This window comes from Paramisgurnus dabryanus, chromosome 24, assembly GCF_030506205.2.
Source record: "Paramisgurnus dabryanus chromosome 24, PD_genome_1.1, whole genome shotgun sequence".
Lineage (NCBI taxonomy): Eukaryota > Metazoa > Chordata > Actinopteri > Cypriniformes > Cobitidae > Paramisgurnus > Paramisgurnus dabryanus.
Genome location: NC_133360.1, coordinates 25,614,042 through 25,629,058, shown reverse-complemented (window position 1 = coordinate 25,629,058; position 15,017 = coordinate 25,614,042). Strand labels below are relative to the sequence as shown.

The window sequence follows — 15,017 nt, the reverse complement described above, 5'->3', positions numbered from 1 at the left end:
CTTTAGAGCAAAATCTGCTGCCTATAAACTTATTTTATTTACTTGTCGTTTTTTCCATCATTCTAATTTGATTGGATGGTTAATAACACATTTTTGTGTTTTGTGACAAACACACATTTAATATATATATTTAATTACCTTAAAATATCTTTACAATGCAAAGTTTAAGGTCTCCATTGAGTATGTAAGATATGTATTTAATGAGTTTGCAGATGTCTGACTGATGCCCTGTCTATCTGTTGTGTGTGCTGCAGGTGTTGGTGTTAAGGAACCATGGAGTTGTTGCTCTCGGGGAGACCATTGAAGAGGCCTTTCACTATATATACAATGCTCAATATGCATGTGAAGTTCAGGTAAAGCGCCAAAGAAAACTGGGCCCTTTACTATAAAAAAAACTATAAAACAATAATTTAACATTGCAATAAAGCAAACAAAATCTCTACTGAAAATGCATAGAGGAATATACTGATCTCATAGATTTATTGCAATAAAAATGTCTCTCTGTCTGTGTCTATAGGTGAATGCGTTCTCATGTGCAGGTGGAGTGGAGAACCTAATCATGCTGGATCTGGAAAAGTTCAAACCCCGTACGCAGGGGGTGGCGCAGGCGGGGGTCAACATGGGCTCTCAGACTAAGTGGAAACTGGGAGAGCTGGAGTTCGAGTCACTGATGAGAATGCTGGACAACCTGGTATGAATTGTGTTTGTAGGCTAACCACTTTGAACTTTAATCCTTTGTTCGCAAACACTCACGATGGCATTGATATATCTTGTGATATGCAAGTACAAGGTGTTTTTAAATTAAGTCACCTCAAACATGCATTTTAGGATAAGCCTGGAAAACCCAGACCCCTACTTCTTATTCTCAGCTCGCCAATGTCTTTTCCCTTAAATCATTCCCAAGTGCACTCAGTTCAGCGTCACAGTGGCACTTGATCTACAGCGTTGTTTTCTGTGCGCAGTAAAAGCACAATTAAGAGTTTTCTGTCCGGGTAAATGTGATTTAAGGGGTCGGTTTGGTGTAGTGGCTAAAACTCAGCACAAAGGACAGTAAGATTGCTGGTTTGACAACCACAAGAAAGCATCACTTTGTGCGACGGCAAGTCTAAATGAATACTTGACTATTTACGACAGAGGAATCGTGACTGGAAAACCTTCCCTTCCTGTTCGGCAAAAGTTTTAGTGTTTCAGACAAAAGATGTCAGATGAAACAAAAGAATGAGACTAACAGGAGTTGAAGCGCACTCCTGCCAAGACTCTTCGCTCTTTTCTGCTCCATCCATCTCTCTCTTATTCTCCAGCTGTGCAGACTGCCCTGTTTTTCCCCTTTTTCTCACTATCCTATGATAGGGAAGAATGCAGGCATGTGGAAAGTCTGTTTTCTCAGCCGAGACGGAAGAATGGAGTGATGTGGAAAAGGAATGAAGTATGAGATGATAATGATACGGTGTGTCATTCAACAAGCTTCCGCAGTCACTTGCAGTGAACTGATCATTTCCTCCTCTTATGCTCGTATAGACGGTTCAGCAGTAACAACATAAACAAGCGGCTTTCGTGGTCAACACGTAACTTCCGGTAAACTCCGTAAAGGAAAAAATAACAATGAAGTACTTTAAACGTACTTTATTTATATAACAAGCAAAATAAACAAAACACTGAAACCGGAAGTAAAGTTTGGACTAGACGTGTATTGCGTAAACCGACATTTTTGTCTGTAATTTAGTCCTTCGAATAGTATTTACCACAGACATGCAGCATATTTGGTTTCCAAGCCCTCTCATAACACAAAGCGATTCAGATGGCCGAATTATTAATTGAACTCATTCATAAACGCCTTTGTGCCATTCATCTTTGAAGGCAGTAATTGAATGATTTAAGGATGGGTCACATCCTCCCTCTATTATGTTCTTGTCATCTGAGGATGAACTGGATGTGCATTTGGTTTTTTTTGTCATTCAATTGGCTGCTTGTAGTTCTTTTGACTGAATTTACTGTTGATATATACTCAAGGTATGAGATAAATAGTTTTTGCCTTTATAGTTTTATTAGATAGGATTGTGAAGAGAGAACATGACATAATGGGGTGAGAGACAGGGGAACAGCACTGTCAGGTTGTCATTAATATGTACCATTTTGTATACATTTGGTACTAATATGCACTTGGTTTTAGTTCCAGTATGTACCCCTGAGGTACTTTGTTGAACACAAAGGTATACTATTTGAAAGGGTACCGCCTCAGGACTATTTATTTTGACTGTGAGGTGTCAGAAAAGGACCATGAGCCGGGACTCGGGTCTGCATAAGCACGATGTTTGTGATCATCCTATTTATGTATTGATGTCAAAATATTTTTAATTTTAAACACTTTTTATTCTAAGATTAGTTTCTTAAATTAAAACACCACTGTTTTTCAATATTTAACTTTGTTTTTACCTCAACTTGGATTTATTAATACATACCTAACCTTTTTTTCAATGCGTGCACTTTTACAGCGTTTCGTAAATGTGTTAGCATTTAGCCTAGCCCCATTCATTTCTATGGCTCCAAACAAAAGTTTTATTTTGTGCCACCATACTTGTGTAACTACTCATGTAAGAGTCTTTAAATAGGGAAAACATGGAAGTGTTTGGTGGCTTCTAAATTCATCCCTGTTTGGATCCTAAGGAATGAATGGGGCTAGGCTAAATGCTAACTCATTCACGACGCGCTGTGCAAAGATTAAGTGTATGCATTGAAAAAAGATAGGTATGTATTCATTTGTCTAAGTTGAGGTAAAAACATAGTAAAATATTGAAAAACTGTGGTGTTTTCCTTTAACTTGTGGTTGGTTGTGTTTTTTTGTGCTTATAAATGTTATTTCTATGAATTTCAGGGTTATAGAACAGGCTACACATACCGACACCCCATTGTCCGGGAGAAACCGCGACACAAGAGCGAAGTGGAGATCCCTGCGACGGTAACCGCGTTCATGTTCGACGATGACGACACTCCCCGTCTCCCTCTGAGATTAATGCAACAGCGACAGCAGAGAGAGAAAACACGCTGGCTCAATTCACCCAATTGCTATATGAAAGTGAACGTGGCGGAGGGAGACCGTGAAGAGTACGGACGTACAAAGACCATGGTGAGAGTGACATACAACTTCATATTCTGTTATAGTGCACAATGAGTCCAAATGACGTAGGATGTAAGTTAAATAAACTTGTTTCTGTGTTTAAAGTGTTCATTCCTAAAAGACAATTGATGTTAAAGGAGTAAATGTTTCTTATAAGAAGGTCGTTGTGTATATTTCAAGTTACAAAGATCAAGAACGTGTGTTGTTTCCAGGGAACTTCCAATGTTCTGGCTGTTGACAGAATGAAGTCATAATTGTGTCATCGCAACTCAAACTAAACATTTCTGGAGTCTTTCGCATATACAGAGCGAAAGATGTGTTGACTAGATTTGTATGCCGCCCATCTCTTTTTTTAGGTCACTACTGCCCTCTAGTGTTGTGTTTCGTGTTTAGTCGAGTGTTAATGCAAAAATTATTTTCTTGGCAGCTCTTTGTGTAAATATATTTTTGCGTTGAGTGTCTGAATAAACTTTTGGCATTTTTAAGTCAGGTAAGAGGAGAAGCAGAAATTTCAGACAGCTGTTTGACTGTTAAACTATCTTGAAGCATTTGTTAGTACATAGTTTAGTTACATGCAGATATTAAATGAACCATGTAAGCATGATTTTTATTACCAAAGAAAAAAAAACATGAAGTCGTGGTTTACAGGGAATTTAAAATAACATTAACACTTTACTTAAAAGGGGTGTTCATAAAACTGAAATGACATGTACATAAACATGATATGACACGTTTCATCAACATGAAGGAGATTTTATGCACATTTATGACAACTGTCATTAAGTTTCTTTTTATAATCTAGTAGCTCATTTTGAAAATGTCTTTTACTCTCTGTCTCCAGTGGATGAAGTCAGAAGAAGGAAACAACGCAAGTGGGACTCCGATCCGCATTGAAGATCCCAACCAGTTTGTCCCTCTGAACACAAACCCCACAGAAGTCCTGGAGAAGAGAAACAAGGTAAGCTGGTGTAAAAAATACTCATAAATCGGTATTATGGCAGCAGTTATTCGTGTGCAGATAGCCTTCCTTGTGTAATTTATCCTAATTTACTTTTTAGATTCGTGAGCAGAACCGTTTTGACATGATGACAGCAGGCCCACAGTCACAGCGACTGGCAGGAATTGTAGTGGATAGACCACCGGTAAGTGACAGACTAAATTACCCATAAACCCACTGCGATTCCCAGATGTGTCTCTAGGTGGCGCCAGATCTTCATTTATTCCCATCAGAGGTGTCCCCTTCTATGTTAAATCTGGGTCTTATGTAGCTCTGTTTTTTTATAAAGGTGTAGTTGCCAGTGAAGGTAAAATTGGAGGGTTTTCCGATTGCTGTGCGTTATTATGTTTGATGTTTTCTCATTCTCAAAAAGCAATCAGTTGTTTAAGGGTCAGTGACAAAAACGGTTTGGCAAGATGAGAAATTCAAAAATCTTTTTAAAAGACTTGTTTTAAAAGCACGCATGTGGTATATTTCAATGCATTTAGTGTATTTAATTTAATTTAATGCAATAAAAAATTACATTTGCACCATTTTTATGAAAGTTAAGACTGAATAGACCTGAAAATGTCAAATGGTGTAACCACCAATTGCACCAAAGAATGAGAAATATTACATCCTTTGTTTTAAACTTGTTTTAAAAGCATGCATCAGGTATATTTCAATGCACATAGTGATTTGTTAATTTAATTTTATGCAATAAAAAATAACATTTGCCCCATTTTTATGAAAGTTAAAGGGCGATTTATAGTCGTGCGTAGGTCATACGTCGTAGCTACAAAATTTCTAACAGCGCGTCGGCTCTACGCGGACCGCAAGCGCTGTGATTGGTCCACCAGAACCCCTCCCGTCAGGTAAAAAAACTGCGTCATAGGTATTTCTGTTTGAGACGGTGAAAACAAAGATGAGCCAAGTTGAGGAGTGATTTAACTCAAACTGAAACATAAGTCGCTGTTTATTATCTTCCATCATTGCTGTTCTTCTCAAATTATACACAACAAGTTGCTATTTCTTATTCGTTTGTGGTAGGGCTGGGCCGATCCACTTTTTCTATTACCGATACGATTTCGATCCCTGTATTCTGAGTATCGACCGATACCGATCCCGATCCAATACTAGTATTTTTCTTGATCCATTTAGAATTGTGTGTGTATAAACACATAAATATATATACGCATACATATACACACAAAACCATTCAGTTTTTGTGACCTTAAATATCTTCATATATGCATTTGTTTTTCGCATAAGGCTGTTGAATATATTAGGAAGATTTTGAATATAGTGTATAATAACATTTATGGTGCTTTTATAATAGTTTGACTTTTCTGTAGCATGACAGTAACAACCACAAGTAACGCACAGTATCGGATTTGGATCGGCCCCGTTTTTCCGATACCCGATCCAACAAAAAAGGTCCGGATCGACCCGATATCCGATCCAAAGTATTGGATCGGCCCACCCCTAGTTTGTGGGTTAACTTGCTTAGCTTTTTCTTCTGTGACGACTTCTGCTGCTACTGTGGTTACACGCGTGATTACTGCCAACCAGCGGTTTCGCGTGTGTTTGCACGTCGACGCGGACGGCGACGCAAAAGTATAAATGAAAACCGACGTGGAACCTACGCCGTAGGACCTACGCACGACTATAAATCGCCCTTAAGACTGAATGGACCTGAAAATGTCAAATGGTGTAACCGCCAATTGCACCAAAGAATGAGAAATACTAAATTTTTTATCCACCTTGATGCCATACAAGCATAATCATATTTTTTTATGTCACTTTATTAGTTATTTCTAAATGTAAATTTGGATGCGTTTTTGTAATATTTGTCAGGTCATATGCTGAAAACAGCTCTGTTTTCTAAATAATCTTTGACAAATTATGTAAAAATTACTAGATGATTATATTTTATTCCACATTTTCTATAAATATATTTAAATTTTAATTTAAAAAAATACTAGTTACACCAATGGACACAGAGCGGTTACACCACATTGACATTTTTGCAATTATCCCCCAAATATTCTTTCAAAATTAAACACCTGTTCCACATTTTTTATCAATATATTTATATTTTCATTTAAAAAAATACTAGTTACACCAATGGACACAGACTGGTTACACCACATTGACGTTTTAGCAATTATCCCCCAAATATTCCTTCAAAATGAAATATTTTATTCCACATTTTTTATGAATATATTTATGTTTTCATTTAAAAAAATACTAGTTACACCAATTGACAGAGACCGGTTACACCACATTGACATTCTTGCAATTATCCCCCAAATATTCTTTCAAAATGAAATATTTTATTCCACATTTTTTATGAATATATTTATATTTTTATATAAAAAAATACTAGTTACACCAATTGACACAGACCGGTTACACCACATTGACATTTTTGCAATTATCCCCCAAATATTCTTTCAAAATGAAATATTTTATTCCACATTTTTTATGAATATATTTATGTTTTCATTTAAAAAAAATACTAGTTACACCAATTGACAGAGACCGGTTACACCACATTGACATTTTTGCAATTATCCCCCAAATATTCTTTCAAAATGAAATATTTTATTCCACATTTTTTATGAATATATTTATATTTTCATTTTAAGAAATACTAGTTACACCATTAGACACAGACCGGTTACACCACATTGACATTTTTGCAATTATCCCCCAAATATTCTTTCAAAATGAAATATTTTATTCCACATTTTTTATGAATATATTTATATTTTCATTTTAAGAAATACTAGTTACACCATTTGACACAGACCAGTTACACCACATTGACATTTTTGCAATTCTCCCCCAAATATTCTTTCAAAATGAAATATTTTATTCCACATTTTTATGAATATATTTATATTTTTATTTAAAAAAAAAACTAGTTACACCAATTGACACAGACCGGTTACACCACATTGACATTTTTGCAATTATCCCCCAAATATTCTTTCAAAACGAAATATTTTATGCCACATTTTTATGAATATATTTATATTTTCATTTAAAAAAATACTAGTTACACCAATTGAGACAGACCGGTTACACCACATTGACATATTTGCAATTATCCCATTAATATTCTTTCAAAATGAAATATTTTATTCCACATTTTTTATGAATATATTTATATTTTAATTAAAAAAAAACTAGTTACACCAATTGACACAGACCGGTTACACCACATTGACATTTTTGCAATTATCCCCCAAATATTCTTTCAAAACGAAATATTTTATGCCACATTTTTATGAATATATTTATATTTTTATTTAAAACAACTACTAGTTACACCAATGGACACAAACCGGTTACACCACATTGACATTTTTGCAATTATCCCCCAAATATTCTTTCAAAATGAAATAAAACCAGAAATTTTAGACTTGGTCCTCAAAAAAGAGAAAGTATGCAAGTAATTTTGCAATTTTTTTTTAAATTTGAACCCTTTACATTTAATCGAACCATTAACATAGTATAGTTCTCCATATCATAACAAAATAGTGCATTGCCATCATGAAGTTTCTTAATGTATGTGCATGAATGGGTATTTGTTTAATCTGCAGTGTTTTATTTCCACAAAATGTTTGTGTCTTTATTTGGTGACTTGTTTTTTGTTTTGAATGCACAATATTGAGTGCGCGCGTGTGTGTGTAAGCAGAAGTTTGACATTTCATGAGTTGTTGTTTTTCTCAGTATGACTCATTTCATAACAACATGCACTTAGATTTTATCGCACAGTCTTATTTTGCGTTCTCTGTTTTCACACGTGCAGCCGTACACGGGCAATGATGAGGAACAGACCGGCCCTCTCCCTCCAAACCCCTTCACCGAGCTTAGCGAGAAAGCCCTGGATGAATACCGTAAGCAAGTGGATGGGCATGACCTCGGCCTTGACGGTAAAATGCGCTCACAAACCCACTCTGCCATCTAAACACACGGTTGCAAACTAATAAATAAACCCCACGGAAATGCATGACCCGTTTCCTGTTTCACTATTCACACTTGAACACAACCCAGTCAATACTAATGTGTAACGTAACGCTCCCTACAGCTAAAATCAATAGCATTGAGACCGATATGTGCACACATGTTGAACTAACATACAGAATGTATAAATTGAGATTGATGACTTGTCTGTGCAATTTGAGAGCTGTCTGCATGTCTTCCTTCTCTAATGTGTGTCTCCCTGCCTGTGTGTCTACTAACTAACTCATGCCTGCAGATGATGAACAGCTCACTTCAGACGACGCTTCCACGCTGTCTCAATCCGTCTCCCAAACTCAGTCTCTACAAAACACTCCGGCCAAAGAAGGTATAGCAGTCTGAATACGCCAGCTGCCTTATTGACCTACAACTATGTTGTTTGTCCGTTCGCTCTAATGCGTTTAGGCTCCTAAATCATTTAGACGAGGTATTAATTGCAATCCTCCCCCACAACCTTCTGCCCTGCAAATAATTATTCACATTATTTGGCTTTAAACGTTGTACATTTGAAAAATGTCACTGCCCCTTATCTTTATCGATCTTTATCTGTTGAGGGATCCTTCTGTCTTAATGCCTTATATGCCTCATATACAAGCAATGTTGTATTTAGATCACATTAACTAGATGAAGATTAATTGTCAGGGTAATGTTAAAAAGATGAAGCCTTACATGAACTGAATATGTGTTAACACATGGCAGGGCTCAAGTGTTATGTGAAGAACAGAAACAGAATGCTTTGACGCATGTTGCATCAAATCAGCAGTTACCCAACCGGACATGACACTGATAAGACTGTAAATAAATGGTAAATTCATCCCGTTTCCCTGTAGTGTAGGTCATGACTAACTACTTTTAATGATAATGCAGATATTCTGTGAATTTGGACAATGCTTATTTAGAAGTCCAAATACAGCTTATTATAAAATACGCAAAGAACTCATGTAAGCACTTAGATCAAACACAGTAAGTCTAGCTCTATACTTACTTTTAATGATGAAATGAAACTCATGAATTACTACTAATGATTGTTGGCCAACTGTATAAAAACTTAAAACATGGCTCATCAAGTGAGATGATATCACTGTAATGCAGGAACTCAGTTGCTCTGTTACATGGCCATATTTATTTTATTTTAATTGATAACAAAGATATTTAAAGGGGACATAGCATGAAAATCGTTTTTCTTGTTTAACTCATTCAACGCTAAATTGCCCGCTAGCATTTTTGGTAATTTTCACAAAAGTTTCGCAAAATGCCTTCCATGAAAATTTTCTTAAAAAATATATAAACATACAAATATATCAAATGAAAGAACAGACCCACTGCTTTAAAAAAAACAGGGTTCCCACGGGTCCTTAAAATCCTTGAAAGTTTGTGAATCTGGGGGAAAAAATTCAAGGCCCTGGGAAGTTATTGAATATACATAAATAGATACAGGTCATTGAAAGTGCTTGAATCTACTTTATGCAAGACTTTTTCTGAAAAAAAAATCGATGTTATTTCCTGTGTAGTGTAGAATAATATCATAAAAATTCGAGACTTTTTAAGCACACGTGCTAAACTGTTCACTTTAAATGCTTATATCTTCTGCATGCGAATGTTGATTCATACCAAAATGTTTTTTGCATAGTTGTGTTTGACACATGAAAATGTCTCGGGTTACGTATGTAACTGTTGTTCCCTGAGAAGGGAACGAGATGCTGCGTCTCCCTTGCCATACTTCCTGTGTCCCTGTAACGCCGTCTTTGGCAATATTTCAGATAGCGATATACTTCCTGGCTCCCGCGTCACCCTGTCTTTGTCACTATGCCTCATCATTGGTTGAATTTGATTTACACATTCAGACGCACTTACCCCTGGAAGCGTCCCCAAAGTTTCACCGCAGTGACGCAGCGTGAGTTCCCTCGTAAGGGAACTGTAACGATTTATCTTAAAAGGTAACACGATGTAACCTTGCTCTCACTTGAAATGTGTCCCCACATTTAGTCCTTGAATTTGAGGGTATTGGATCTGGAAAGTCCTTGAAAGGTCCTTGAATTTGAAGGTGTGGGAACCCTGAAAAAAAAAACGTTTCATCTTATCTTTATTTTTTCTCTATATATTTTGTTAGAGATTATTATAGAAATGGGTACAAAATGTAGTAGTCGAGATAAGCAGCCGTGACCTGTACGTGTGATAATCCTAATAAGCCACTTCATTACTGTTATTTGCCAAAAAAAAAAAAAAAAACATTTTAAAAGCGATATCACGTTTTAGTGAACTGTAATCTCATCTTGCATTTTGATTCGCTTTTATTTCTAAATTAATTTTATGTTTATAAACTCTTAAATATGGGTATTTTTCTTTAAAAAATAAAAAAATTTTGCAATAAGCTGAAATATTTGCATTTTTGTGAAGGAATTTTGTTAGAGATCAGATTCAGAACGATTATCAAAACAAACACGGAGTTTAAAATTAGTAAATAACGTTTTTGCTTTAGTTTGTTCATATGTTTGGGTCTTGTGGATAATCGCGGTATTGCAGATTAACATGTACATTTTTTCAGAGACACGTTTTTTATGCAAATGTTTTTTTTATTGACGAGATAACTTTTCAATGGCGGGGAAAGAGTTAAGTGCTATAATTGTGTCCCCGGTGCTTCTATCAACCTAGAAAATGTGAAACAGATCAACCCAGTAACTTCGTTTTGGTAAACCATTTTCTGCAAGCATGTGAAAAAATAGCTCATCAATTTGGCTCCCTTTGTGATGTCAGAAGGGGATAATACCGCCCCTTAATCTGAAATATCCAACCACAGCACTGCCATTGGGTGCAAAGATCAGCTCAAAGATTGCATAAAAAAAAAAACGGCACATTTTTGCTCACACCTACAAAGTGGCAATTTTAACATGCTATAATAAATTATAATATTTTGAGCTAAAACGTAACATACGTACTCTGGGGACACCAAAGATTTATTTGACATTTTTTAAAAAGCCTTGTGAAATGTCCCCTTTAATATGTGTCACTGGTATTGATATGAATGGGGGAAATTGCAACGTTCAATTTGGCCACTCAAGTCCCACCTTTCAGTAAAGAGAGCCAAATGTCAACCGTTATCGAATGATACGTCAATCGTGACTTCCCGTTCACGGGGGCTTTAAAAAGACTTTGGCCGTGCAAAGCAGCAATGATGTAGAATGTGATTTAACAAGTGAGTGTTTATAGTAATTTTACACCATTATAATGTTATTGTGTTATTGTTTGATTCTGTTCAGTCTTAATGTTTGTATTCATGAAAGTCTTTTTCACCGTTTCTTATGCAGAGAACCACACAGGCGTGCTGCTAAACGGCAAAGACGGCCACGGCGAAGATGAGGAGCTCCTAAAGCGCGTGAGCGAGCTGACCACCAGCGTGGAAAGCGTCGAGATTACCGTACGCCCCGGGGAGAAGATCAAAGAGGCTCTGACGCCCGAGAGCTCGCCGTCCAAATCTCCCAACAAGAAGAAGAAAAAGTTCAGAACCCCGTCCTTCCTGAAGAAGAACAAAAAGAAAGAGAAGGTCGAAGCCTAGATGAGAGTGTCCACACCCACCTTGTGTGTCTGTTTTTAAGTTTTTCATTTCTTAACTGTTTCGTTTAAAAAAAAAAATGGGATCGATTGGGAGGTGAATAGATGGAATTACGTCCGTGCCATGTCACGAAATGGATTTTATATGCGAAAAGCAGCAAACAAAAACTCCTGGGAAACTGGCTCCTGACGAAAAAACACGCAGCTGTACATGGACACAGGTTGCTGACATTAATCTCGTTGATAAGCCCGTACTGCATTGTTTCATATTGTATGTTTATGAGATTGGCACACCCCTGTTATTTTGCCACCACATCATCTCTTGTGTTTGTTTGAATTGCGTTGTAGCTGTAAGTGGACGGTCGGTGTCACACTACACGGGAGACGCTAAGGAATCACACTGGAAACTGGGATTATTTCAACAGGGTTTTTTAGTTTATTATTATAGAAATGGGTGCGAAATTTAGTAGTCGAGATTAGCAGCCGCGACCCGTACGTGTGATAATCCTGTGTAGAGCCACTTCATTACTGTTATTTGCCAAACAAAAAAGCAAAAAAAGCAATCACGTTTTAGTGAACTGTAATCTCGTCTTGCATTTTGATTCGCTTTAAACATCCATTTTTTATTTCAAAATGAATTTTCATTTTTATCCATTCAGTTTTATACTCACTTCTATATTTTAACAAAGAAGAAGAGATCAAATCTTAAAGCATGTTTTGCTAGCGTCTGAATTTCTATAATATAGCGGTGCCTGAATCGTGTAGTAGCTCAAATTACTAAACACACATGTAACGAAAAATATATGAAAACTGGAGTGATGTTAATTATATATGAATATAAATATATCATATTTTTGTGCTGCACCTTTTTTGTGGTATATAATTATATATATAAAAAACGAAACGAATCTGTGGATGATTTCAGCGCTGAAGGAGATTTAAAAGAAGGACAATGGAGGCTATGAAATATGGAAATACATTGGAGAAATGTTTTAGCATATTAAAAAGTTTGGAGAAGGGAAATGTGTTAACGTATAAGGAAAATATATATATATATATATATATATTTCTAAACTGTATTTTTGAAAAAAAAATGTCGTTGGGTCCTAAAGCAAGTCAAGTGCAGGTCTAATGGCTCTTCATTGCAGGTTTTATGGATGAAAATCAAATCAATGGCTAAACTTCTTCACGAAGGATTATTCTAGGCTGTTCTGGAGGACGTTACCATTTTGAGTCACTCATAAGTCACCCATCAGGCCTGAATAGCTTGCCAGGATGTTGGTGTTACTATGGTTACCTAAAAATGGCATTTTATATCCGAAACTGGATTTAGTTTTTATCATCTTTCAGTCAGATGATGATGTCATGAGGTCACTGGTCATTAGTTTCGCCCTACACTTTCAGAAAAAGGTACGGGAGCCGTACGTAGGTGTAATTGGTACATATTAGGACCTTTATTTTTAAAGGTAACGTGTTTTGTACCTTTCTGATGGTGTGGTGTGAATTTAAAGATTAGCAGATTGACCTCAGTTTCAACTCCTGAATGTGGTGATCGTATATCCCAAGGGGGGCAGATGGCACCACGGAGCGTGATGTATCCCAGTGGGCAATGTGAAGTATTGGCTTGGGCATAAAGAGAAAGAGAGATGCTTTTAAGCTGTGGTAATAGCATGTGGTTTTGAACACGGGCCAGGAATGGATTAAACCCATTTAAAGCTGGACCGGGCGCGAGTTTAGGAAGAGATAACTGGGGCGGGTGGGGAGATTGTTTTTATTGCTTTCAATTTAATTGCCATTTTCTTTTCAGTTCCTGGCTTTATTTCATTTCACCCTATAGCTTAGTAATGCTATCCTTTAAGCATTAACCGTTCTCAGCCTAAGTAATGTGCATCACATTCTTATGTTCCTTAATATCCAAATCGGACCGTTTTGCACCTTGTTTTACTAACGCCTTTTTGTTGTAGTGGCTGGTTCAGAAGGCCTGTTGCTTTGGCATGCAAGTTTGAGCCAAACCTTTTTTTTTGACCTGTGAAATCGTATATATGAATGGTAATCTAACGGACTTGCTTTTAGATGTATTGCTAATCGATGTAAATTCACAAATAAACTATTTTAAGATGCAAACGCTGAAAATCACTCCACATTTTTTGTTTACACCGAAAGTCATTAAATTCACAGGGTTCCCACAGGTCCTTGAAATCCTGGAAAGTTTGTGAATCTGTGGGGAAAAATTCAAGGCCCTGGGAAGTTTTTGAAAATATACATATTGAAAATGCTTGAATCTATTTTATGCAAGAAGTTTTCTGGGAAAAAATCCGTATTTTTCCCTGTGCAGTGTAGGATAGCATCATAAAAATTCTAGACTTTTTAAGCACACGTGTTAAACTGTTCAATTTAAATGCTTATATCTTCTGTATGCGAATGTTGATTCATACCAAAATGCTTTTTTGCATAGTTGTGTTTGACTCATGAAAACGTCTCGTGTTACGTATGTAACTGTTGTTCCCTGAGAAGGGAACGAGACGCTGCGTCTCCCTTGCCATACTTCCTGCGTCGCTGTAACGCCGTCTTTAGCAATATTTCAGATAGCGATATACTTCCTGGCTCTCGCGTCACCCTGTCTTTGTAGTTAAAGCCTCACGATCGGTTGATTTTAATTTACACATTCAGACGCACTTACCCCTGGAGGCGTCCCCAAAGTTTCACCGCAGTGACGCAGCGCGAGTTCCCTCAATAGGGAACTGTAACAATGTATCTTAAAAGGTAACACGATGTAACCTTCCTCTCACTTGAAATGTGTCCCCCCCCATTTAGTCCTTGAATTTGAGGGTATTGGACCTGGAAAGTCCAAACTCGACCAAACGCATTCCTCTTATTGAATTATGGGACAAGACGATAAAGGTATCTCAGGACACAGGAAGTCAAGCAAACATTGGATTCGGACGTGCGTTGATGCCTTCCTGCCTTGGAATGCTGCATCCGAAGGCAGCATTTTAAAGCTTTCGGACGCAGCCGTAGTGTGGAGCCCAGGAGATGTTGCGTCGAAAGTCTGTCAAAAACTGTACTTTGCAAGGCTGTGCGTTTTACCGTGCATGTACGCATAAAAAACAGACTATACTCCTGGTTAAAGGGAGACTCCACTTTTTTTTGAAAATATGCTCATTTTCTAGAGTTAAACATTTGATTTTTATCCTTTTGGAATCCATTCAGCTGATCTTCGGGTCTGACGGTACCACTTTTAGCATAGCTTAGCATAATCCATTGAATCTGATTAGACCTTTAGCATTGCGCTAAAAAATAGAGTTTTGATATTTTTCCTATTTTAAACTTGACTCTTCTGTAGTT

At 36.8% G+C, this 15,017-nt stretch overlaps 1 protein-coding gene across 5 annotated transcripts in view; it reads left to right on the top strand.

Annotated features, from left to right (window-relative positions):
- Positions 1-13,796, top strand: part of add3a (adducin 3 (gamma) a) — a 111,563-nt gene extending 97,767 nt beyond the window's left edge. For 4 of the 5 annotated variants that reach the window (XM_065259639.1, XM_065259638.2, XM_065259640.1 and 1 more), the window contains 8 exons: positions 255-353; positions 518-691; positions 2,873-3,124; positions 3,957-4,073; positions 4,174-4,257; positions 7,912-8,035; positions 8,362-8,451; positions 11,429-13,796. In XM_065259639.1, coding sequence (XP_065115711.1) covers positions 255-353; positions 518-691; positions 2,873-3,124; positions 3,957-4,073; positions 4,174-4,257; positions 7,912-8,035; positions 8,362-8,451; positions 11,429-11,676 — 1,188 coding nt within the window. In that variant the 3' untranslated portion in view covers positions 11,677-13,796. The remainder of the gene's footprint in view (positions 1-254; positions 354-517; positions 692-2,872; positions 3,125-3,956; positions 4,074-4,173; positions 4,258-7,911; positions 8,036-8,361; positions 8,452-11,428) is intronic. The other variant, XM_065259641.2, reaches the window with a different exon arrangement.
- The last annotated feature ends 1,221 nt before the right edge of the window (positions 13,797-15,017 follow it).